This window comes from Cyprinodon tularosa, unplaced genomic scaffold, assembly GCF_016077235.1.
Source record: "Cyprinodon tularosa strain WSP-4 unplaced genomic scaffold, ASM1607723v1 ctg482, whole genome shotgun sequence".
Taxonomy (NCBI): Eukaryota; Metazoa; Chordata; class Actinopteri; order Cyprinodontiformes; family Cyprinodontidae; genus Cyprinodon; species Cyprinodon tularosa.
This window is the reverse complement of record NW_024039210.1, coordinates 125,706-149,266: the sequence shown is the minus strand read 5'-3', so window position 1 is coordinate 149,266 and position 23,561 is coordinate 125,706. Positions and strand designations below refer to the sequence as shown.

Sequence of the window (23,561 nt, the reverse complement as noted above, 5' to 3'; positions counted from 1 at the left end):
TTCTACTAGTAGCTTTAGGTTCACACCATTCCCAAGCCTGAAGACCATCCCTAAGGCGTGGATAAATTGACGTGTCTCTACCCAGGATAAGTGGGCAATAAAATAAGCAAACTTCTAAAGTATGAAAAGCCAAACCGAGCAGCAGTTATTAAAACCCAGCTCTCTGTTACAGCAGTTTGAATCAGGCCTCCATAGCAGAATGACCGTTAGATGGACCAGCAGATTTTTGGTCGATATCAGCCTGTTTTTGTTCTTGTGTCGGTTGATACGTGCACAAGTTCGCAGAATCATTAGTGCAGAGACCTGCAACCGTTAAAATCCAAAGAGCATTTTGCCCCAAATCCTGCATAATCAAAGTAATTTAGAGCCATAAATGTTGCATGATTAATGATACTGCCACCTGTGGCCAAAACACGGAACTGCAGCCCTCTCTGCTCATGTTCGTTCTTATTGTTTTTTTGTTTTTGTTTTCACCTTACATGGAGTTGTTAGTAGTTTTTGAGTTGGGCTTGATGTCAGTCACTTCTGAATGTCCAGATAACCCATACTGAATATGCATGTCACTACCCGATCCATACAGGTAGCTCATTGCGCATGTGCAGCCAGATATACATCCGGGTCGCCCTCGATTTTACTTAAAATAGACCTAAATTAAGTTTTTCCCTCCTTTAAAAATAGTAAGCACACTAAACTATAATGTTTTAAATGTTAATAATGTATTTCCTGTGATAATAAATGCAAAACAAAATAACAAAATATATATTCTATCTTATTTTGTTATTTTGTTTTGTTTTTTGTCTGCACCAACAACACCAAGTCAAATTCCTTGTAAGTGCAAAAAACCTACTTGGCAATAAATTTGATTCTGATTCTGATTAAAATCCTTTCTTTTTTATCACCCAATTTCTACCACAAATGGAATCCTATGCTACTTCTGGGAGCTAATTTTTTAGGCATTGGTTTTAAACATACATCTAGTCTTTTAAAGCTTTATTTTTTCATTTCTTATTAAACCTATGGTACATTGTGTTTACCAGGTCGGACCCATTGACCATGGATGCGCTTGATGTCACATCCACCAAACAGCGCAGGAACTTCTGACCCGAAGTAAATTCAGGAAAACCGGCTTAGAAGATGCAACAGTGCTGAACCACTGAGGTGTCAGACAGCTCATCAGACGATGATTTAGTCAGAAATGGTCTAATAGAAAGGATATTTTAAAGATATTTTTTTGTAAAAATGTACCTAATGTCTCTTTTTATCAGAACACAACTTATTATTTTTGTTGAATATCTGCGGTAGCAAAAACTGTTGCCTTTTCAAACCAACAGATTATATGTATTTTTAGGTTTTAATACAAAGATAAACATAAAATGTCTCAGAAAATTTTGTGTGGATTTTCTTCAATATGATGTTAATTGATGTGTAAAAAAATTAAGCAGCAAAAAATATAAATCTAAATAATTCATTTTTTTTTCTTAAAATAGGTGAAATTGTTCTTGATTTGAAGCAAAAATACTTATTCCATTGGCAAATCATCGTATTTACCTATTCAAAATAAGGATAAATTAAGTTAATTCAAGAACTTTTTACTTAATTCTACGTCATTTTTGCAGTGTAGGCTACTGATAAATATATATGCTGTTGTTCTGGAAGTTTAATTTCCTTCTGTTGTGAAAATTAATTTCTAATCCACTAAAGCTTCTAAGACTTGTATTTGTTTTTAAACTGTGTTCAAAACCATTAGTTGGCTTAATGATCATTTTTAGCCAGTATTAAGAGCCATATTAGAGGGTCAGAGAGCCACAGGTTGCAGACCTCTGCTTTAAGGTCAGGTGAAGAGCATGAACAGACGCTCCCTCTATTTTCCATCCTTTGTTAATGTTGTTTAAACTGACATTTGTCTGATATTTGTTGTCAATGTGTCATTTAAAAAAAAAATGTAAATATAGAAGAGAGAAATCCACATGTCTAGCTTGTTAAGTCTGTTTTTATTTTATGTAAAGCTCCTATAGGAGAAAGGCAGCAATCACTAAATCATGGGACTCTATTTACATTTGATCCCCTTTTTTCTGTTTTTTATTTATTTATTTATTTTTTAGCTCAAACTCATCCAGAAATGAACCCAACCTCTCTGACTCTCAAATCTACCTTTGTTTACCCTGGTGAGGTGATTTTTCTGCCTGAACGTCTTGTCCTCCACACCCTTCCTTCTTTAAGAGTTGAAGGACCTGGAAACGTTGTTTTTCTTCAATAGAAAACCTGCCTTGCCTCTGGATGCAGAGTGAAAGCTGGCGCTCTCCAGTACAACCGGTTAGAACCGCTCTCCTTTTAATTATTAAATTATCATCCAAGTCTAAAGAAAGAGAGACGGGAGACAGAAAAACAAACACCTCAGCTGTGTGCTCTGCTCTGTTTAGCTCTTCCTCCTGGGTTCTCATGTACATTAATACATGGCTTTGCCCCCGTGGGACATCAGGGACATCGGTGCGACTCATTCTGGAGGTTTCTTTCTACCTCAGTCACTGGATGTGGTCAGAGGATGATCCCCTCTATTAGAAGCCATCCACCAGACGCTGTGGTTTAGTTTTTATTGGCTGGAGGTTGTTGTTGGTGTTTTATCACATGGGATGGCATGTGCACGTACCGTGAGCAATAAATGTGACATTTCTCCAGTTCTGCTGGAAGCTGCTGGTTATGGTTAAACAGAGGAGTTATTGTTGAAATCTTATAAAAAAAACACATGACAGAGCTTGCTGGTCATGATAGAATTAGAGAAACGGGTGAATGCAGTTAGCTGGAGAGCTCTTCAGCTGCTCATTTTTCACATATAGTGAAAATAACACTCTTTTTTTTTTCTTCTTCTCTCTGTTTTCTCTCCTTTTCCCTACATCCCTCATGTTCTATCCCTTTGATTAAAATATCTTAAAGGTGTTTTAATGGGGCGTGGTTGATGCGGGACAACTTTGTTTACATCATTGGCAGGCAAACATCCCAGCAACTCTTCAGCAATACCTCCTACAGACGTCCTCATGTTGTCATTAAAAGATTAGACCAGCATCTCTCTGGAAACTATCCCATTTTGACCAGATTTAGGGTCTAATTTGGTGCAGAGGAAGGAGAAACTTTAAAAAAAAAAAGAAACCAAACTAAAAACAAGCAGTTTGCCTCGATGGAGTATTTAGTTACCAAAGGGAGAAACCATAGAGGTAGCTGTTACCTCTGCATCAGCTGGGAGATAGCCTAGCTGAGGCCAGCACAGTGCTGCCCCTTCCCTCTCCCTGCATCCTGCATCCACCCTCCCTCCCTCCTTTTCCTCCTTTCTCTCACACAAACCTCTGTAAGCTAGCCGCCATGTCGTCGGTCCGCTTCACGGTGACGCCCACCAAGGCCGAGGACCTCCCCGGGCTGTCCGACACGTCACCCGACATCAGCTCGCGCCCGTCTGCCCACGTCCGATTCGGCTCCAGGGAGAGCATCAATCGGAGTGACGCGGTGAGCGAGGCGTCGGCAGGAGTGAACACCACTGTGTCAGGAGCGGGAGGGAACGACACGCCGGATCAGTGCAGCGTGGACCAAGGTGAGACGCACCCGACGCCTCAGAGGCATCATCTCTGATGTTTGGTTTTTAGAACACGCTGGTTTGATTTAAGACTTTTATATGAGTTAGAAGCTCTGCTTTAAGGAAAGACTTGATAAGGAGACCTGGAGGCTTGTTGGTAGTTTATAACAACTTTAAATCATCTCTAAATCAAAACTCACCCATGATCCTTATTTTTTTAATGCTGTTGTCTAATTATATCACCTTTTAGCATCAGGGGAAACACCTGACAGTAAGTTGGTGCTCTCTGCAGCAGTGATGAGCTGATCCTTCTCTACTGATGTTTTCCCCTGAAATCTGCTTGAAAACTTTTTACACAGCTTTTTATCTTATAACCTAAAATATCAGAGTTTTTTCTGTATTATTAGACCAACAAAAGTATTTAATTACTCTAAATGGGAAGGTAAATGTTGCTGGTTTTCTTTACAAATAACAAATCTTAAATGTGTGGAGGGCATTTGTACTTAACCAAGGCTTGATTACTTTAGTAGTAACTTAATTTAGTAGTTAATCTAAAACAGAATATCTTTTATTAAATTAACATTCCTATCATTCACATTTTAAATGAATTTCCTCAGGTAAAAACAAGTAAAAAAATATACAATATACATACATATACATGTAAATATATATAGAAAATGAAGATTTTTTTAATCTCAAATGGAAATTGTTTGTATTTTTTGTTAAAGTGTGTCTTAATTGTTGCTGTAATAGGTGATTTTTCAGCCAGTCTGTTAACTATTTTAACAGATACTATTACCAAATTAGTTAACAATTATTTTAATAATCAAATGATTCTATTAATCCTTTCAGCCTATTACAGCTCAGTTGCCTGCCTTTAATGTAATCCATTTTTTTTATATGATTTCATCAAATTAAACCCAACTCTTCTGTGAATGTGTAACATTTTAAAACCAATATTGATACCCAAGAAAATATCTGATACTAAAAGCATAAAAGTTGACCTGTTTTAATCTTAACATGTAAAATGTTTCCTAAACAGAATCTAAGCTGCTGGCTAAATCACATTTTTAAAAAGCAAACAATATAATTGACGGCACGCAACAAGACAGACAAGTCAAGGAGGAAGTGGAGAAGAAGTTGGGCTGAAAAAATGATAAAATTCAGGCTTTCATTATGACAAAGGGCTGTCCCTGCAGCAGGACCGGAGAGCTGCTGGTTACAATAGATTATAGATTAGAGCACGAGTTCACCTTAAAGCTGAAAAACCAACCCTAAATATGCAACTAGAACTGCAACCAGGTAGTTTTAGATCATAACCTTTGGCCTAGTCAAAGTACAGAGCAATATCCAATTCAGACTGGAAAAGAAAACCTAAAATAGCTTTCTGCAGCTGCTGTCATTATTTTTAGATGGAGAATTTAAAGTCGTTGGGAAATCACATTTAAATGTCAAATCATTCTGGCTTAAACATGTATATCAATGTACTCTTTATCAGACTATATTGTCCCAAAACTTGGAAAATTTTTGTTTAAAAAAATTATAATCATAAAATCTGTGTTTTTTTCCCCATTATCTTATGCAGGCCAGTACGGAGCCCCTCTGATGACATGGTCAAAAAAAAATTTTAATTGTGGCCACGAAGTAGTATTTCGTGCGCACGTTATTCTTATTGCGTAGCCACGAAATACTACTTCATGGCCACAATTAAAAATTTTTTTGACCATGTCATCAGAGGGGCTCCGTAGGCCAGTTAGTTATACATCAGCCTGTACAACTAAATTCAGCCAATCATACATTAACAGACATCTGTCAATCATATTTTTTTGGTCATAGCATCTTGATTCATATGTTGCTTCATGGAGGCTTCAGCTTTAGTCTGTAAAATGCTAAACTAAATTTAATGCAAACTGACTGCATTAAAAGAGCGTTTTACATGCTTAAAGCTGTAAGGAAATCATGTTTAAATGTCAAATCATTCTGGCTTAAACATGTATATAAATATACGCTCTATTTTATTTATTTTTTGTTATCTTATGCAGGCCAGTTAGTTATACGTCAGCTTGTGCACCTGTATCAACGGTCATCTGTCAATCACATTTTTTTGGTCATAGCTAATATACGCAACGGTTGAAATAGGAATAATTTCCTTTCCCATTGAGTTCCGTCCCAGTGTTCACAGGGATGGACGTCTGTGTCTTCAGCAGGCGTAGAGCTAACAGAACTGGCAGTGTTGTAAGGCAAGGGCTCAAACATGTACCCCTTCTACACCAAACCAAGCTTCTGCCGCCCTGGCGTCCTCTTCCACTACATCTTCGTCCCCACTTTCCTCCTCTTAATAAAAAATGTATGATGGAGGAGACTCATCCACGACCTCCGACACAAAACTCTCCTCCTCTTGCATGTTTCCTCTGTCCATAGCGTTCCTTCACAGCGTCGTTTCTAAGTCACCAATTTAGTGCTACTTGGTCCCAATGGAATTTCCCATTGGGAATCTGCTTCCGACAAACCAATCAAACTTGCTTGATAACCTTCCGCTACAACAATCCCGCCCCCTTGATAAACAACCAATCACATTCACTGTATTAACTCGTATAAAGTCGGCCGTCACTCGGGAGAATTTGGAAATGCAACGGATGAAACACTCAACGCTATTTCTGACATTTTAATTAACTTCCTGGATGAGAAGCAAAACATCTTCAAACTTGAAACAAATTCCACTGGATTGTTTTTTAACTTTTTTGGAATGACTATGGCCTGAATGACTGAGAATCTTCACCAGCAGATTAAAACAATGAGGCCTGATGGTTGCACTGCATTTAATTCATTTGGACCAGAGAAAACAATGCCTAGCACCAGTTCATCCCTTAATATAAGTATTTTATTATCTGAAACTGTTATGATCTGGAGCTTAACATCCCAACAGAGTATTAATATCTGCAGTTGGAAGGTGATTAATGTGGAAAAGTCTATGGGGGTGGGATTACTAGTGCTACACGGTGTAGGTTTTATTTTCACATGTGCTCAAATATTAGTAATTTTCCTGCATGGGTTTAAGTGAAATGTTGCTTTTAGACAGAACCTGTTCTTCTTCTTCACTCAGCAGCATTAGCAGCTGTTTAGCTTCGTGTTTTCACCAGGAAAGCTTTAAGTATTGATGCTGTGGCTCTGCTGGCTTTAGTAGGGTAGCTATTTTTCACAGATCCAGCAGAGCTGCTTGTTTCATGAAGCTGTGGAGAAACTCTTTTTCCTCCTTGCTAATTTGAGTCAACAGTTGGCAAGCTGAGGACAAAACGCTGCTATTTTAAAAGCAAAAAGGAATAGCCACGCTGGTTCACTGGCTCAGGAGGATGTTACCGTATTAGCACACTCATCCAGTTAAGCATATACGCTGTTAGGGGGATGCCCTGCGCCGTTTAATAAGCTTCCATAAATAGACAACGAGACGGTTAATCTGACTCGGGGCTCCTTCTCTACAGCCCGTTCATGTTTCTATCTCTTTTATCAAACATAAAAATGCTGACAAAGCAATGCAGCTGAGTCAGAGTTTTTACAGAAGACGTCACGGTGGACGGTTCAGCCGTTATTTCCTCCATGATTCATTTTGTTTGACAGCATCTCTGTTAGCCACTGATGCTGACATGTGTTTAGAGACGACTACGTCTGGTTTAAGATGAATGCTGCTTCAATGGATGCTGATGAATAAACCACCCCTGCATGTTAAGGTGCTCCCCTCTGTTTGGGAGCTCTGACAGAGATGAACAGCTGGGTCGCCTCTACGTTTCAGACACTTCAGCAGCTGTGGCTCTGCAAGGGAAACGGGTTTACCTTTTATTAATAGACAAATGCTTTATTTTTTAGACTTTCTGGTCTACAGTTTCAAAGTGTGCACTGGTAGTATCTCTGGAAGAGCGTGGCTAAAACTGATTTGACTTCAGGGTCTTGCGTTTGACAAAGTCAGCAAATAAAACGCAGAGAAAAAATGTGCAGCAGTTATAACAATGTTCGTCTTACTTTGTGGAATTTTCCCAGTTTCCATGTGTGAGCACTTTATGTCAAACGAAACTCCCTTTTTTTTTGGGAACTTCTCTTTTCAGATCCTTCAACTTGTCTTTGTTTTTATGGTGACGTCACCCCCCCAAGGAATTACAATATATGATTTTTTAAAAACAATTTATTTGAATAATACAGCTGCAAATAAGTATTTCAACATTGGAGTAAATCAATATTATAATTTGGTAAAGTAGCCTTTGTTTGCAATTAAAGAGGTCAAATGATTCCTGTAGTTTATTCCACCAGGTTTGCACACACTGCAGGTACAGTCCACTCCCTTTCATCTGGCATCAGCTCCCTGTCTTCCCTCCTATTAGCAATGAATCAGTTAAATCTTGATTATTAAAGTAACTGTCAATTGCTTTAGTTACTTGTCATCGAATTACAGATTCTATAAATTGACCGTTACTGGATTTTAACCTAAATTGTACAATATCTTTTAAAATTTTTCATTTAAGATGAAAAACCTTCTTAGGTTGGAACTATGCTCCTTAATAAATGTAGGTTTAGCTTCACCTCTTTTAAATGTAATGAAAATCTCCTATAAAGTACTTTTTGCTGTCTGATTCTTAATTAGAAAATGTTTTCAATTTTGCAAAATAATAATGTCCTGAATCCCTACCTTCAATAAAAATGTTTTAATATTAAGGTTCTGAAAGATAAATCATTATAATTTGGTCAAAGTTTTTGAAAATTGATCTTTGCGTTTGAAACAGAAACCTTACTTTTGTAAGAAGAAATCTGCCGCCATGATACATCATTAGACTACATCTAATTTCTCTCTTTTTTTTTTTTTTTTTTTTTTTTGCAGATGCAGCAAAAAATGCTTTTGCTGCTTTTAGCTGCAGGAAGTCCTGCTCCCTCTAAACTCAGTGAACCCTGCTGTTTTCTGGCTTCACAGTAGCAGCTACTGCTGGTGGCTAAATATCCGCCCTTGTTCAATGTTCAGCTTTAGGATTACTCCATCAGTTTTTCAAATGAAACTAAAGTGATTAACTGATTATTAGGAATTATTTTCAATTAATAAACTAGGGTTTATAGACCCTTAGACATGCCATTTGCTGAAGAAGAAAAAAACAAAACAAAGGAGCAGTAGCAGCTAAAGCTGTATTCCCTCCAGAACTCAATTTAGTTGCATAAGTTCAGCTTCATTTTGTCCAAATTCTATAAAAACAAACAAAAATCTCTCCTATTAATTACCTTTGCTTTACGATTATAAGAAAATAAAACAGTTTTATCGACTAGCACAATAATGGTTACGATTGGTCCTCAAAACCAGTATGGTGAGAAGGGGACCTTTAGCAGGCGTGATCTCTAGCAGTTTAATTAATGAGTCAATAGATTGATAGGCTTATTGATGACTAAATAAGATTAAAGCCAAAATAAGGATCACTTATTTACTTTATTGTTTTAAGAAAAAAACAAAAACAAAAATATATCTTATTACAAAGGTGATCCATGCCATTAAAAGGGCTTGAAAAAGCAAAAAAGATGAAATAGGGGCCAGAAACAAAAAATGTTTTTAAATTATTGAGAAGCTCATTGACTGTTTATGAGCAAATCTCAAGTTGAGCATCAGAGTCTGGAAACTTGAAAGGATTCAGAGGTTCAGGGTGTTTTCTCTCAGACATTCCCTCTCTCCTACCCAGAAACAGATACAGGTTATGTCTTTGAAATTGTTTACCTGGCCTCTAGCAATGAGGCAAAGGTTGGATGCAGCAGACTGGGAGTCAAACTAACCTCCTTAGTTGGATTTTTTGCCTCAATAGTTTCTCTACTATTGATGTGCAAAGTTGTTTAGATGTTAGATGTAGCAGACAGACTGTCTTTATGAGTCTTCTAGAGATATTTCAGCTCTAACCGGCTTTCTCCAGTTCCCCTTGGTGGTTTTAATGGGACTACAGCAGGAAAGGTGCAGCCGTTCTGTGAGCCTCACTAAAGCCTGAGAGCTACAGACATGTCTGAGAATCTGGGCTGTCCTGTTCAGCAGGTTCACCTACCAACACACTCCAGCAGTGTATCTGCTTGTTTTTTCTCTCTCTGTCTTGCAGTGAGATGTCACACCCTGATTGTTCTTGTTTTTCACCAAACGCTGCAGCGTTATTGTTGTATTTTAAAGAAAAGCATTCGTCAAAATGTCCTTCCTACCGCATTTCCTCTCATTAATGTGACCCAAGGCGACTGCTGGCGTTAGCATGAGGGAACGCAGACAGGGAAGTGATGCTGCTGAGTCAAGTGCTGCTGTTGGAGCTGGAAGTGTCTCGGTGACGGGGGAAGCCTGAATTAGAACGACAGCAATGATGATGATGATGATGAAGTGTACTTCTTTGGGTCATATTAAAGTTCCAGTACTGTCTGTGTCCTTATCTCTCTGTTCTGTTGCTCAGGTGATGGGAATTCAAAAAACTCCAGTGTTTACATCAACAACAGCCATGGGATGGACGATGACGACTTCTACGACAGGAACTTGGCCTTATTTGAGGTTCGAAAGCAACCAGTTGCTCCATCTGAAATGTATTTAGCGTTTTAAATGTTTTTGTGTCATGGCAGCGGTTGCCGATGGTAACAAGAATAGAAATTGTGGCCGTTTCTCAATTCACAAGAACGCGAGTATGGACTAATGTCCCCGCCAAGTATGTTCTTGAGAAGAACACAGGAAAGTGTGGACTCTGGGAGAACGGAAGCTCGCAGCATAAATATGGGTCAACCGGAACAGAAGCGTACTCTTGACATCACCACATGCTCAGCTCTTCTGGAGCTGCATTTCACCTCCTGTTATTAATAGTCTCTAGATAATAAAAAATTCTGACTTTTTTCATTTAGTGAGGAACTAATTAACACAGTCAGATATCGCCATGACTTAAAATTGCCATCAGAGCCAGCGGTCCTTTTAAACGCGGCTATGCCGAGAGAGGGCTGCTGCAGACGGGCTGCGGTTAGCCTTAGCTGTCGTTAGCCTCGGAGCTCCGCTCTCAACTTCGGATTTAATTTTTTAAATGACGCATTAAATAGGTAGATGGGACATAGAGTGATGCTTAAAGGTATAATATTCTCGCCTCAAATGATCTTAAAACATACTTTTATTGAACAACAGCATCAGAAAAGAAGAACTTTTAACTCAATAATTGGAAGCTGCTGCTGCTTGCCGCAGTGCATGCTGGGACAGCTGTCAATCTCAAGAACAGACTCTGATGCATGAAAGCTCTGATGCATGCTGGGTAAACAGGGAGGGGCGAGAACAACATCCGGGGACTTTGTCTGCTCTCTGCCTTCTTGTTCTTGTGAATTTGAACAGTACTAGGGCTGAGGCTGAGGACGCTTCACGAGTACGTCAGGAAGCACAAGTACACATATTGAGAAACGGCCGCTGTTTTGTTTACAAAACCTCAGCTGAAAGCTGCTGTGTTTTAGCTTATATATAGATCAGTTTTTTCTCCTGTTTTCCTCCTGCTGATTCTTTATAACTTGCTTTTTCTCAGCTCCTGCTCTTTTCTTTTCAGTCGCCTGTTTTTATCTTGCAATCCTCTCTTTGTTATCCTCTCAGTGCTGTCATCTCCCTCTTCTCACGCTGTTACATCTCCCTTTGCTTGATAACCAACAGGAAGAGATGGACACTCGACCCAAGGTGTCTTCTCTCCTCAACCGCCTGGCCAACTACACCAACCTGACGCAGGGGGCGAAGGAGCACGAGGAGGCCGAGAGCATCAGCGAGAAGAAGAAACCCAGCAAGGTGCTAAACTCTTCCTTTATTACACATCCTTTTTAAATGTAACTGAGTTTACTATGTTATTAAAAAAAACAAAAGAATTGAGAATAAGATCTCAAGATGAAACACTAAGGTTTCAAATGTACATATAGTGTGAAACAATCCTCCTGGTGATGATCTATTTTAAAAGGAGCTCATTGTCCATTCCTGTCTGCATGGGTCACTGAGTTTTGTCTAGACGAATCATATCAGCAACTCAAAGTGCATCAAGATGTGAACTCAGAGTGCACGGCGGTTTCTGACGATACGCCACATGCAGCAGAGATAAGACAATCTGTTTTGGCCATTTGTAGGATTTCCAGCTCAGATTGAAGCCTGGCTGGCACTATTTACCACCAGACAGCGGGGGGGGTTAACCAAAGCATCTTTATCTTCCCTTCTGGTTTTTGTCCTGTTTTCAGTACAAGCATCACCAGACGTCTGCTGTATTAACAGATTAGGTTGTATCTGGAGCAAATTAAAACTGAATAAAAAGCTTAAGCTGTTCGTTTTATAAGTGAAAAATACATGATTTGATGTTTAACACTAGCATACGATAATAAATCTGCTTTAATTTAGAGGATTTTAGCTTTTAAAGCCATACTGCGGACTTTGTGACCTAAAGAGTTGATGCATTTGAGTTATTTTAAATGATTCCTTAGGCCAATAGTCAACAATTGACACTATCAATGCACCCCTCTTAAAGTACAGACTGTGTGAGTTGGGAGAAGACGCACCGTCGTTGGCCAGGTCATGTGACCTGGAAGGAGATGTGTCTTTATTGCCGCAGGCTCTTATATAGTCGTGGAGCTAAGGCTTTTGCTCTACTATTTTTCTGCCTGCTCTACTACTGGTCATGGCTGAGGCAAGGAAAATCTTTAAACCTTCTGATGAGGCTTAAAAGAGGTAACATGAAAGGGATCGCGAGCAAGGGAACAACAAGAGTCGGTCATGGAAAGGAGTTTGTTTGTTGACGAAGGCTGTTTGAAGAAGACGGATGTAACACAGATTCTTTTTTTTCTCAACTTTATTATTAGACTGGTAACACTTTGCTCCTACTGTACACTCATATAGCTTTATTATTATTTTTGATGTTAAGTAGAAGCAAAATAGGGGAAGAGAAAGCTAGAAGGCTACAAACAACGGCTAACTGAGATGTCCCGTCCGACCCAGTGGCTCTTCAGTGGAGCTCCGCCGCTGGTCCTCTGCGTCACGTGGCGAGGTCCAGCCTGCCACGGCGTTGCTTTCCAGAGAGCAGCAGCGTTTCTCATGCCCTCTGAGATCAACCTAGACGCCTAGTGCTATCCCCAAATAAAAGACACAGGAACTAGACGGCTATCTGTTTGTTGACCTTTGTGACAGTGCTGCGGCGGTAGTGACTATTAGGGGAGCTAGACGTGAAAGTTACAGGTCTAGTGCCCCTAGTGGCCAAAAGTTACACAGTGTGCCTTTGAAAGCCTTTTTAAATCCCCTTTTAAATCATGACGAAAGCTATAGTGGAGATGTTGTTTTTCTGGGTGGATCATCAAAATAAGTGGTCCTCCTAATTGTCAATCATCGTGGTGATATGTTTACGTAAGGCCGTCCTATGTACTCGTCCACATTTTCATTTACCTGCAGGAAATGGCTGCTTGCTGAGAATTACCTCCCTTCTTGAAATATGAACAAAAAGGAAACTTTTAAACATATTCTTAATGTTTTCATATTTCTTACGCATGAGTCCCCTTAAGTTTAGAGTTTTGGTGGACAGATGAATTCGAACGAACATGACTTTACTTGTATGGAGACACATTTTAGCCGATGTGATAAAGTCAGTGTCCGATGAATATATTCTCTGCTCAGTGGATGGCATTTCCCACTTTTGCTATCAGCACCATTCTATAAATAATCCAGACAATTAAAAGAAAATCCTAAAACAATATCTAAAATAAAAGGATGTCTGTAGCTGCTTTTTAAAGATTAGACTTAGGAGAACAATGGCTCTTTATTTTTATTTCTGAACCCTATTAGTGGATTTTAGCTTAAACGTCTGAAAGGCTCAGACTTTGATATGTGACTTTAACAACCAAGTCATTTACTGTAAGATGGAGCTGGAGGTTGCAGGGCCCTGTAAAGTCAAAGTCCAGATTTCTGAATGAAATCAAAGCTACAAAGACATTAAAACTGAATAAAGGCAGGTTTGGACCAGCTTACAGTGGATCAGCTGTTTTTAATATTACATATAAAACAATGTCTTACAAAAATCTAGACAAGAGCAAATAAAATCCTGAATAACCATCTAAAGTTTCTGTTTTGACACTGATTGTTTTGGTTAGTCTATTTATTTCAACCCAGATGATATAGACAGTTTCACTAAATTGTGTTAGTGAGATTAAAGAGACACTGATTGGCACCAATGTTTCTAAAAGTTGGTTTTATAACCAAAAGTAAGTGCAAACGTGCAGCAAACAATGAAACAAGCTGCAAAAACATGTGTGATGTTATTATAAAAAATAAATACAACAGAAACATCCTGCTAACAAAAAAATGTTGAAGAAATTTGAATAAAAAAAATCCTGCTACCACAAACAAAATGTTGAAAGAACAGGAAGGAAAATTATTTATATAGTGAAAACGGCAGCAAACTCGCTCCACAAAACGGAACTTCTTTAGGCCACCAGAGGGAGTTGAACGAGGAACTAAACATAGCGGACCTGAGCCTCCAGGAAGTCGAGCTGTGATTCAGGATTATAATATGGGGAATATATTAAGGGGGAGTGTTTGCCTGGTGGTTAGAGCAGTGCGCTTGTGCTCTGAGAAGGTTACAAGTACCCTGTTTGATCCCCACAGCCTGAGCAAGACCCTTTACCCCACACTGCTCCCCGGGCATCGCACAATAGCAGCCTAATGCTCCCCAGGGGAATGAGTTCAAAAATGAGTTCATAAAAAAAGATATATATATATATATATGTCAAGAAATCTAAAAGAAACATCAGTCGTTCCTGCTGTCAAACAATCTTTGTTTCTGTTCCAGTCACCACAGATGGGGACGTTCATGGGCGTTTACCTGCCTTGCCTTCAAAACATCTTCGGAGTTATCCTGTTCCTGAGGCTGACATGGGTGGTGGGGACGGCTGGCGTGCTGCAGGCACTCGGCATCGTCTTCATATGCTGCTGCTGTGTAAGCGTCAGCATGCATCCACAAACACTCGGAGTATTAAAACCTTCTGTGATAACACTGTATGTGGGGTTGTTTCTGCTTTCCAGACGCTGCTGACTGCAATATCAATGAGCGCCATCGCCACTAATGGAGTTGTGCCAGGTATGTCTTTACCATCAGATCCTCTTTTCTCACCACACACATCAGGGTGATCTCTGTGGATGCAGATCCTTCCATTTTTTTTTATGTCTGATCTTAACGTTTAAGCAATGCTGATAAAGTTCCTCTTTTGTTCTGTGTGCCACCCTGTTCGACCCTCCCTCTCTCATATTTATCTTCCACTGACCTTATTTTTCACCTAAGTGTGTGTAGATTGTATCTAACCCATTTAATGCAATGTGAGCATAACGGGATGTCCATGTTTGTAGGAAAAATGAAACTAAATCAGGTGTAGCATAGAAAACATGTCTTTGTTTCTAACAGCTTCTTCCATCCAGTGTCAGATGGTGTTCAGCGACGTTTCAATCTGGTTTATTCTGGGTGATAGAGAGGAGGAGAAAGGTGTTTGGCTTCTCAAATGCTGCCTGGCTCTAACAATCCTGCAGACAGTCTCTGAAGGGGTTTGAAGGCTTGTTTTATTTAGACTGTGGCATTTCTATCACCACCCCCCTCCCAGATCCGTTCTTTAAGGTTTTCAATTGATTTCTCTGCACAAACGGATAAATATAATCCCGGTAACTCGACAGGTGCAGGATTACTTTCACTGCTTTATTTATACAACACAGAATTCATCACTAAAAGACACCATATTATCTCGATAATACTCAAACTTTGTCTCATATATTAATCCAGATTTATACATTAAATGTTGGCAGAGAGTTCAGCATATATTTAGCTTATTTTATTGGATAGAATCATCTCAGAACTGATTTCTTAGGTTTTACTCCTCATCCTGACCTGTTTCCCTACATCCACTAGTTTTTTTTTCCCTTTTAAAGCAGACATTAAAACTCTCCCACTCTGGTTAGACAGGTTTACTAATTTGTCAAAAAATAACCCAGTCTCCTTTGATATCTGTTAGATTCTCATGCTAAAGAATTTATTTATTTTAAATCAGAAGAGTAGCTGTTAAACATACTGCCCCCGAAAAAAACATTATGGTTATAACATCTCCATTAAAATAAATCTACTTGTTGAGAAAATCTGAATCAGAACACTGTTGCTTGTTATTTTAATGAATACAACAACATTTGTTCTCGAAAAATCCACCCAAGAAGGACAATAGAGCAACATGTACGTGGGACAGACGCCTGGTTTTATTTTACTTTTAATAAACTATGCTAACACAATACCTTGTGTCGCAAACAGCTAAGCTAGTCTGTCTTATAAACCAGCTGATGTGCATCAGCAGACGGGGAGTGGCTGTCAGTCCTTTTATCACGCAGCCGGGGGAATGTCTATCTTCCATTCATAGGACTCCAGGAATGATGACAGAAAACCTCATCAGCTACTGGCCATGCAGATTTCCCTGCTAGCTACTGTCAGCTGTTTCTTCTAACCCTCAAAACTTTTATTCCAGCCTGTTTTACTAGAATACGTCTCAAGATGAATCCCTATCTATTGTTTTGGTTCCCAGGAGCTTTTGTTTAGGCTGGTTTTCTAGGGTTTGTTGCTGGGGAAGCAGTTACCACTCCTTCTCTGACTTGTTATGTAAACACAGCTAACAAATATATCCTCCTACACAGCCAGTTAAGCAAGGTAAAGGAAAACATTTTCCCATAGTCTGGGAATAAAGAGTTGCTAAATACATTTATGGTATTTAGCAAGCCGGTTCAATGTTCCAGATTCCTGTAATAAAGCAGGTTTTAATTTGTTGAGCTTCATTAGAGAAGTTTGTGGAAACCAGGAATTTGTCATTGGTGACATATAATCATAATAAGATATTTTAAATGTGTAAAAAAAAAATACTGATAATATTTTTGTAGATACAACAGGAACTGTGCCGTGGGCTGTTTTTTCTTTTTTTTTATCAGCACCATGTAGGTCTGAATTAAAGGTAAAAGTCTTAATGGTCTGTGATTTGTTAGGTATGCAGAAAAGTTAGCTACCCTTTTCCCGACCTTAGACCCGCACAAGTCCTAGATAGAGGGAAGTTCACCCTGATAATCATCTTTCCAAATCTAACATGGGTGGTAATTTAGACCCACCTGATTGTGGGGATGAGCCAAACCTCTCAGAGATGGGTAAACATTGGACAGTCTGAATAAAACTAAAGAATTACTAAAAGCTCTTATGGAAGGTTGTCCTTCTTGAGTTGAACTTCTGGTTCTTCTGAATATTGTCCATGTGTGGGGAACATCCCATGTCCTGAGATAGTGCTGGTCCTAGAAACAGGAAGTGATCCACCACCGTTGAGGATGATGAGAGAAGGAACTTTCTGTCTATGTAGTCCCATCTTTGGATCATACCAGCAATAATTGTGTTTGTGTCGTTTACAAACTTTAAGAGTTTAACAGATGGGTCTGCTGATGTGCAGCCATTGTGTTGACAGAAATAAGAGGAGTGGGGGCCATTCCAAAATACTGCTGTGTCTTTATATGAGGAGCTGTTTTTTTTAGCTTCTCTTAGGTCATTTAATATATGGCCTGTTTATTTAGGGTCTCATCCCTGATGTAAACCAATTTCTTGATTGGATGTAGCTTCCTTGGATCAGAACAATGATTTTTGTTCGCAGTATATGCAGAAAGTCTTTTAATAGGTCATTCAGATCTGTGGAGGAAGTTGCATACACGCTCTAAATTTTGCTGTCAAAGCAGGCTTGTAACATTTAGTGTGAGTTCTTCCTTTGCTTCCTGATGGTCTGAACAACGAGCCTAGAAGTTTTTTATGTTCTATAGAAAATCCAAACCTTTGTAACTGTGGATCAGCGTGTTTTAATCTGTAGTGGAGCACCTAATATGCTGAGGTTTACAAGTTGGGTAGAGAGGAGGACTATGCTTTTAAAATCCCAACAAACAATGATGAGAGATGCAGAGGCTTTTGGTGGAATCTAAACAGCATTCAGAACAACAAAGGAGAACTCTGTCTGCAAATAAAACGTTTTATGATTTCTTAAGATTGAAACTTTGACATCACCACACCAGCACAAGAGCAAATCAAGATGGTAAAATGATGCAGTCAGGGGGGTGTTCACTGAACCAGGTTTCGGGGAAATGGACATTAGCTGGTCTGGAGAGTTTCTAGAGATGAGAAGCAGCTGTTTCACCAGTTTGTTAACCATAATCAGACATTAGCCAGCTTCATTGATGGCAAAGGTGTGTGTGGAGTCCTCGCTGATGAAGCTTCACCTTCACATCTCTGTGCTGCTGAATTCTGTTCAGTGCAGCTGTACCGCCAGCCAAGATCTTTGAGATCTGGAAAGAAAAAAGGCCTAAAATGCACTGGCTTATTTCTTAGCTATTCTTTTTTTTGTGAAAGTAAACAGTTAATAGTTGCAGAGAAATTAGCAAACACATCAATTAGAATTGACCAAAGATTCAGTAAAGGTGTTGGTGTTAACTCACTATGTGTAACAAAGATGAACGCATCCTCTGCCTCTGTGTTTACAATTTGTAGGAAGAAACAGTAACGGTTGTTTTCCTGTCAACAACTGATAGCATATCAATTGTATGACGTGTAGCTTAAGTTCTGCCAACCTTCTTTTTCTCCCTCTGTGCTAATTTCAGCATCCTAGTCCACCCACACTGGGTAGAAGTTGTCTACAGTCTGGCAATTCCTCCAGGCTTATTTAGCTCCAGTTGAGCCAAACAACATGTGCCTTCAATTTATTTAGTATGTTTATCAGTGTGGTGACACCTGGTATCATGTGAAGAGGAATCTATGTCAGTTTTTTTTTTTACCTTCTGTCAACTCAACGAGTTGTTAGTGCTTCTGTGCGACTATATGGCTGTAAAGAAAAGCTGCAGGACAAATTAATGTTCTCAGATACTCTTCTTTATTGAAGAGGAATGAGAACTTCTAATTATGAAAGATTTGACAGACGCCTGAAGCCCGTCCCACACAGTGAGCTCAACCTAGTGGTTTTACTCCCAGCCTATCCAGTTAAACTTATCCACAATAATTTCAATCAGGATCAGCGTTACCTCAAACCTGGTTATCAGATCACTAACTCAATCCAGCTCTGACTGATCATGAATCTGTGAACGCGCACGTATAAAGGGGCGGGTTCATGCTAGTAGACCAATCACTATCATGAGCTACAAAGGCAGAACGCTGTGTTTCCCCTATGAGGAAGAACACTCACCTTACAGATGCACGAAGAGGAAAAAACAGTCTTAATGAAAAATCTAACATAGTGGTGTCATGTTGAGCAAATTACACTTCAGTGTCATTTAACACGTCCTGCATCTCAGCCTGTACTGCATATTCATCACTAGGGGTGGGTAAAAAAATCGATTTAATCGATTCCTTTACATTTTTGCAAAATCGATGTCTAGGTAATGAGATCGATTCATTTTATAGTGACCCGTGTGACGTTCACATTCAAATAAGCAGGAAAGATGCACTTAAGATGACTTCAAGCCAGACAGCTTCAAATATACCCAATAGGTTGACTGAAGACATTAACAAATGGGGGCTGATCAGAAAACACCCTGTAGTTGTTACAGACAACGCTGCAAATATTGTTTGTGCAGTGAAGATAATGCAGCTCAAGAATGTCTGTTGTGTTGAATCTGCTTGCTTGAGTGAGGCAAAAGTTTGCACTTTTGAGACACAGTTTTGTTCACATCTCATATTTAAACTGTCTGCTTTACAAGTTTGCACTTTGTGTTTAATGTGACAGGAAAAAACTAATTACATGAGTATTTTGAAAGACAGTTGAACCACTTCCATTATTGTAAAAACAGATTGAATCGAAATTAATCAATTTAGAATTGTATGAATCAAAATCGAATGGAATTAGGACTTTGGCGAAAATCCCCAGCCCTAATCATCACATGCCTCTCTGGAGTAAAGAGACCTTGGGAGCGGATTAAAAATAAAAAACAAAAACATAATTTTCTCTCAGTTGAACTTTTTAATTTAGTGACGAATGGGCTACAATAAAGCTTGAAGCTGATGCTACGATTGCATCATATTAATATAAGAGCTGATCAGTCTGAGTGAAATCAGCCTAATATTTAATTATAATGTATCTGAACTGAACTTCTTCTTAGTCCAAATGTTAAATGAGACAAAAACGTCTGACTTCATTTGCATATACTGAGTTTTTCCTGATAATGTGACCTGTCTGCTAACTCCATTCAGCTCTGTTTAAACCATCTGTAAGCATAGAGAGAATTAACTCATCAGCTGTCCTCTTCTCTCTCCTTTCACCCTCCCCAACTCTCCATTCCTTTTCTCTCCACCATTCCTCTGACTCCTCTCGTCTTTCTTCTCTTCTTACTTCCTGGTTTTCTCCCATCATCCCCCCCCCCCCCCCCCGCTGTACCCCCTCCCTTCCATCCAGCTGGAGGTTCCTACTTCATGATCAGCCGCTCTCTGGGTCCAGAGTTCGGTGGAGCCGTGGGGATCTGTTTTTACCTGGGCACCACCTTCGCTGGAGCCATGTACATCCTGGGAGCCATCGAGATCTTCTTGGTAGGACTCGGCTTCAGTCATTACCTCCCCTAAAGCGGTTATGTTTGTAGTGGAGTTTGTGTTTTTCTGTTTGTCTGTGTACAGGATAACTTGAAAAGTTATGATTAGATTTTAATGAAATGTCAAAGATGCACCTCAGTTCAAGAAACAATCCATTATATGTTGATAATGATCCAGATCATATGTGAGTTTTAGCTGTAGGTATAAATCTCATATGGGGCAAAATGTGCTGCTTGGTGGAGGTCTGTGCGCTCAGAAACAGGCGTAACTTTCTGAAGGACTGGTGTGGACAGTCTCCACCAGGGATGGGACGATTTATGAAAACCGTCAGAATCGTTCGGTTCGACTATCTCGGTTCGGTTCGCGTGTGTTTCGTTCAGTTCATGCGCTGCTCCTTTTTCTCATAGTGGAAGCGATTACACTCCAGAGCAGAAGGTGGCGGTACTGCGACCAAAGCCAACCGCCAGTAGTAAACAAGAAGAAGAAGAAGCGAAGCAGCTTAGCCGGGTGTAGCAGGGAAAAAAATCAGTTGTTGTGGAGAATTGTGTGGGTATGGCGAGTGGGAAAGAACTGGAGTTGGAAGACGCGCCAGCAGCACTTTATAGGTCTGCTGTATGGGAGCGCTTTGCATTTAGAGTGACCTACGATGATGGCGGAAAGAAAGTTGTGGATAAAAGTGCAACAGTGTGCAAGCATTGTGCAACACGTTTTGTTTGTTAACAGCAACATGTCATGCTAACCACGAAATCCCTCATACTCCGTCAGTAACCCCCGCTGCGCTACAGACCGGCTGCTCAAAGCAAAGCCTACAGCCCCCACTGTGGCTTCGTCTGCTCCCCTCTGAGTTCCTTGGAGATGGTAGAGAGCATGTAACCTGACAACAGCCAGATGCATGTGGTGGAGCGAGACATGCATCTGGCTGTTGTCAGGTTAGAGAGCATGCGCCAGATGATTAAATTCAAAGCAGCAAAACATACGGAAATGATCCAGGGTTTCCGCGGATCATTAAAAATAATTACAATCCATTATTTTTGGGGGGATTTTTTTCATTAATTTCATAATTTGTTATGGAATTTCGGTGTAACAATCAACATGTATCGAATCGAACCGAAAACCGTGACCAGAAACCGTGAATCGAACCGAACCGTGGATTTTGTGAATCGTTCCACCCCTAGTCTCCACCAATTATTTCCACTTTTTTTCCCCCTTTCCGCTCATTTGCTTTGGCCAAAGGTAACAGAGGTTGGGTGCAGCTATCTGTGTTCAGAGCATTTTGAGTCAGTTTTTTTCCCTCTCTCCCGCTGCTCCCGTTTCCCACCTTTCGGTGTTATATCATCAGATCTGTCGCTTTGAGGCATCTGATTTGCGGTCGCCTTTCACTGCATACAAAGTAGCTACGTGGTTGGAGGAGAGACACACAGCAGCACTCAGTGAATATTAACCAGCAGCTACTTCGATGTTTAAGTAAAAGTTAAGAGATTGGTTGGTTAAAAAAATTTGAGATCTGAAAAATCTTTTTCCTAGACATACGGAGCTTTTTCAGCTAAAATGGCAACAGATTGTAAATTTATACAGTGATATATTGATATAATGCAAGAAGCTTGAGAAAACCTAGTTTGTTCTTCTTTACTAGTTAAAAAAAATCTTGGCTTCTCAGAGGACCATGACTCCCAGTTACTGGTTAAAATGAACATGTTTTCTTATTATATCAGACTGCAGAGCTTCTACATATCTTGAAATTTAGTTTCTGGCATTGTTATATATATATGTATGTATATATGTAAAGAGGTTCATAAATATTTTTAAACGGAGCATCGAGAGAAGTAGGGAGAATTGCAGATATAAAGGTGAAACATTGCAATAAAATAGATCTCCAGGTTTACCAGAAAGTTTACAAGAAAAAAATATGCTATGCTATATTTAAAATGAAGCATATGCATATTTTACTGGATGGATGGAATTGAAATTGTAAATTGTAGGGGTGTATGATTTATCGATTTTTGGCATCAGAATCGGCTGTTATTCATTTTTTATTTTTTTTTATTTGGGCCCCCCGTATGTAAATGCACTAAAAGGCATCTGTCTTACATTGTTAAATATAAATATCCGCTTATTATGGTTGTCTTGTGTTCTCAACAATAGGAAGGCATTCAGTAAATATGTGTTTGAGCTCGTTTTTGGAAAATACAAAAACCCGATGAAAGCGTTCAGATTGATTAACTGTAGGTCCATCAGCCCCCACCCTTAGAGTGTTGCCTCCAACTTTCATCACAAAGTTACACTCTTGCTATCAGAGTGCTTTTCTAGTGTTTAAATGTAATAAACACACATCAAGCATCTAAAGTAATTGATAATAACCTAAAATAAAAGTGTTTATATTTCCTCTCCTCAACGCTTTCTTCTCCTTTGTTCCTCAGATGTACATTGTACCTCAGGCTGCAATCTTTAAAGGCGAGGGAGCGGCCATGTTGAACAACATGCGGGTCTACGGCAGCATCTGTCTCCTCCTGATGTCCCTGCTGGTCTTTGTGGGTGTAAAGTACGTCAACAAGCTGGCCTCCATCTTCCTGGCCTGTGTCATCGTCTCCATTGTTTCCATCTACGTAGGGGCGTTGGTCTCCGCCTTCAGTAAACCTAGTTTTCCGTAAGTACCTCCTAGAAATACTCCCTTTTAACCTTTTTCTATGTTTTGTCACATTGCAGCAGTATGTTTATATGTAGGCCTCTTTTATCTGATAACCAAAAATAAAAGTGATAAAATCCAGTGTAAGCAACCAGCGGCACTTTAACGGAAAATGGGATCCACCTGTGTTATTTCATCATCCGTTCTTAAGTATTTAATTTGATTTTGATGTCTTAAACATCATCCCAACATGGGATCGTAACAAATCCGCCAAAACGTCGACCTGATGTAAAGGTTGACGAGAAGTGGGAGGAATATGATTCGTTTCAAAACCAATTACGATGAAATATATTAGGATGAAAGTGTTCTTTAGACAGAAACTTATTTGTATGGAGATTTAGACAAATAATCAACTTGCCAACAATTGTTAATTATTGGTTTATTTGATTAAAATTGTTTCCTTGTGATTAATTGATAACATCGGTTTAAAAGCAATGTATCATAGTGTTGTAGTGTTGCTGCTGTCCATTAGAGGCACCACTGCTCATTTTTAAGCAGAGGAGCCACACTAGAACAGAAACATGCATTGATCCAGAGTCGAGGGTTGGTTATACTCCAGTAGCAATGTGTCGCAGATATTTTCGAATTATGCAATTAACTCTTAAGCTGTCACTTAATGGCGCTTATTTAACCGTGCTGCATAGTTCTCTGCTGAGCTTGATTGGTGAGGATGTGATGATGGAGAAGTGTCGGGCTTTACTCTGAACGTCTCTTACATGACTGAAAACGAGATGCTGGC

The 23,561-nt window shown here is 39.5% G+C and overlaps 1 protein-coding gene across 2 annotated transcripts in view; it reads left to right on the top strand.

Moving 5' to 3' along the window:
- The window catches only part of LOC119794503 (solute carrier family 12 member 6-like), a 42,351-nt gene that overhangs the window by 1,460 nt on the left and 17,330 nt on the right, over window positions 1–23,561 (top strand). For both annotated transcript variants that reach the window (XM_038302111.1, XM_038302113.1), the window contains exons 2-8: window positions 2,932–3,580; window positions 10,003–10,097; window positions 11,217–11,345; window positions 14,374–14,520; window positions 14,607–14,661; window positions 20,009–20,139; window positions 22,557–22,783. In XM_038302111.1, coding sequence (XP_038158039.1) covers window positions 3,355–3,580; window positions 10,003–10,097; window positions 11,217–11,345; window positions 14,374–14,520; window positions 14,607–14,661; window positions 20,009–20,139; window positions 22,557–22,783 — 1,010 coding nt within the window. In that variant the 5' untranslated portion in view covers window positions 2,932–3,354. The remainder of the gene's footprint in view (window positions 1–2,931; window positions 3,581–10,002; window positions 10,098–11,216; window positions 11,346–14,373; window positions 14,521–14,606; window positions 14,662–20,008; window positions 20,140–22,556; window positions 22,784–23,561) is intronic.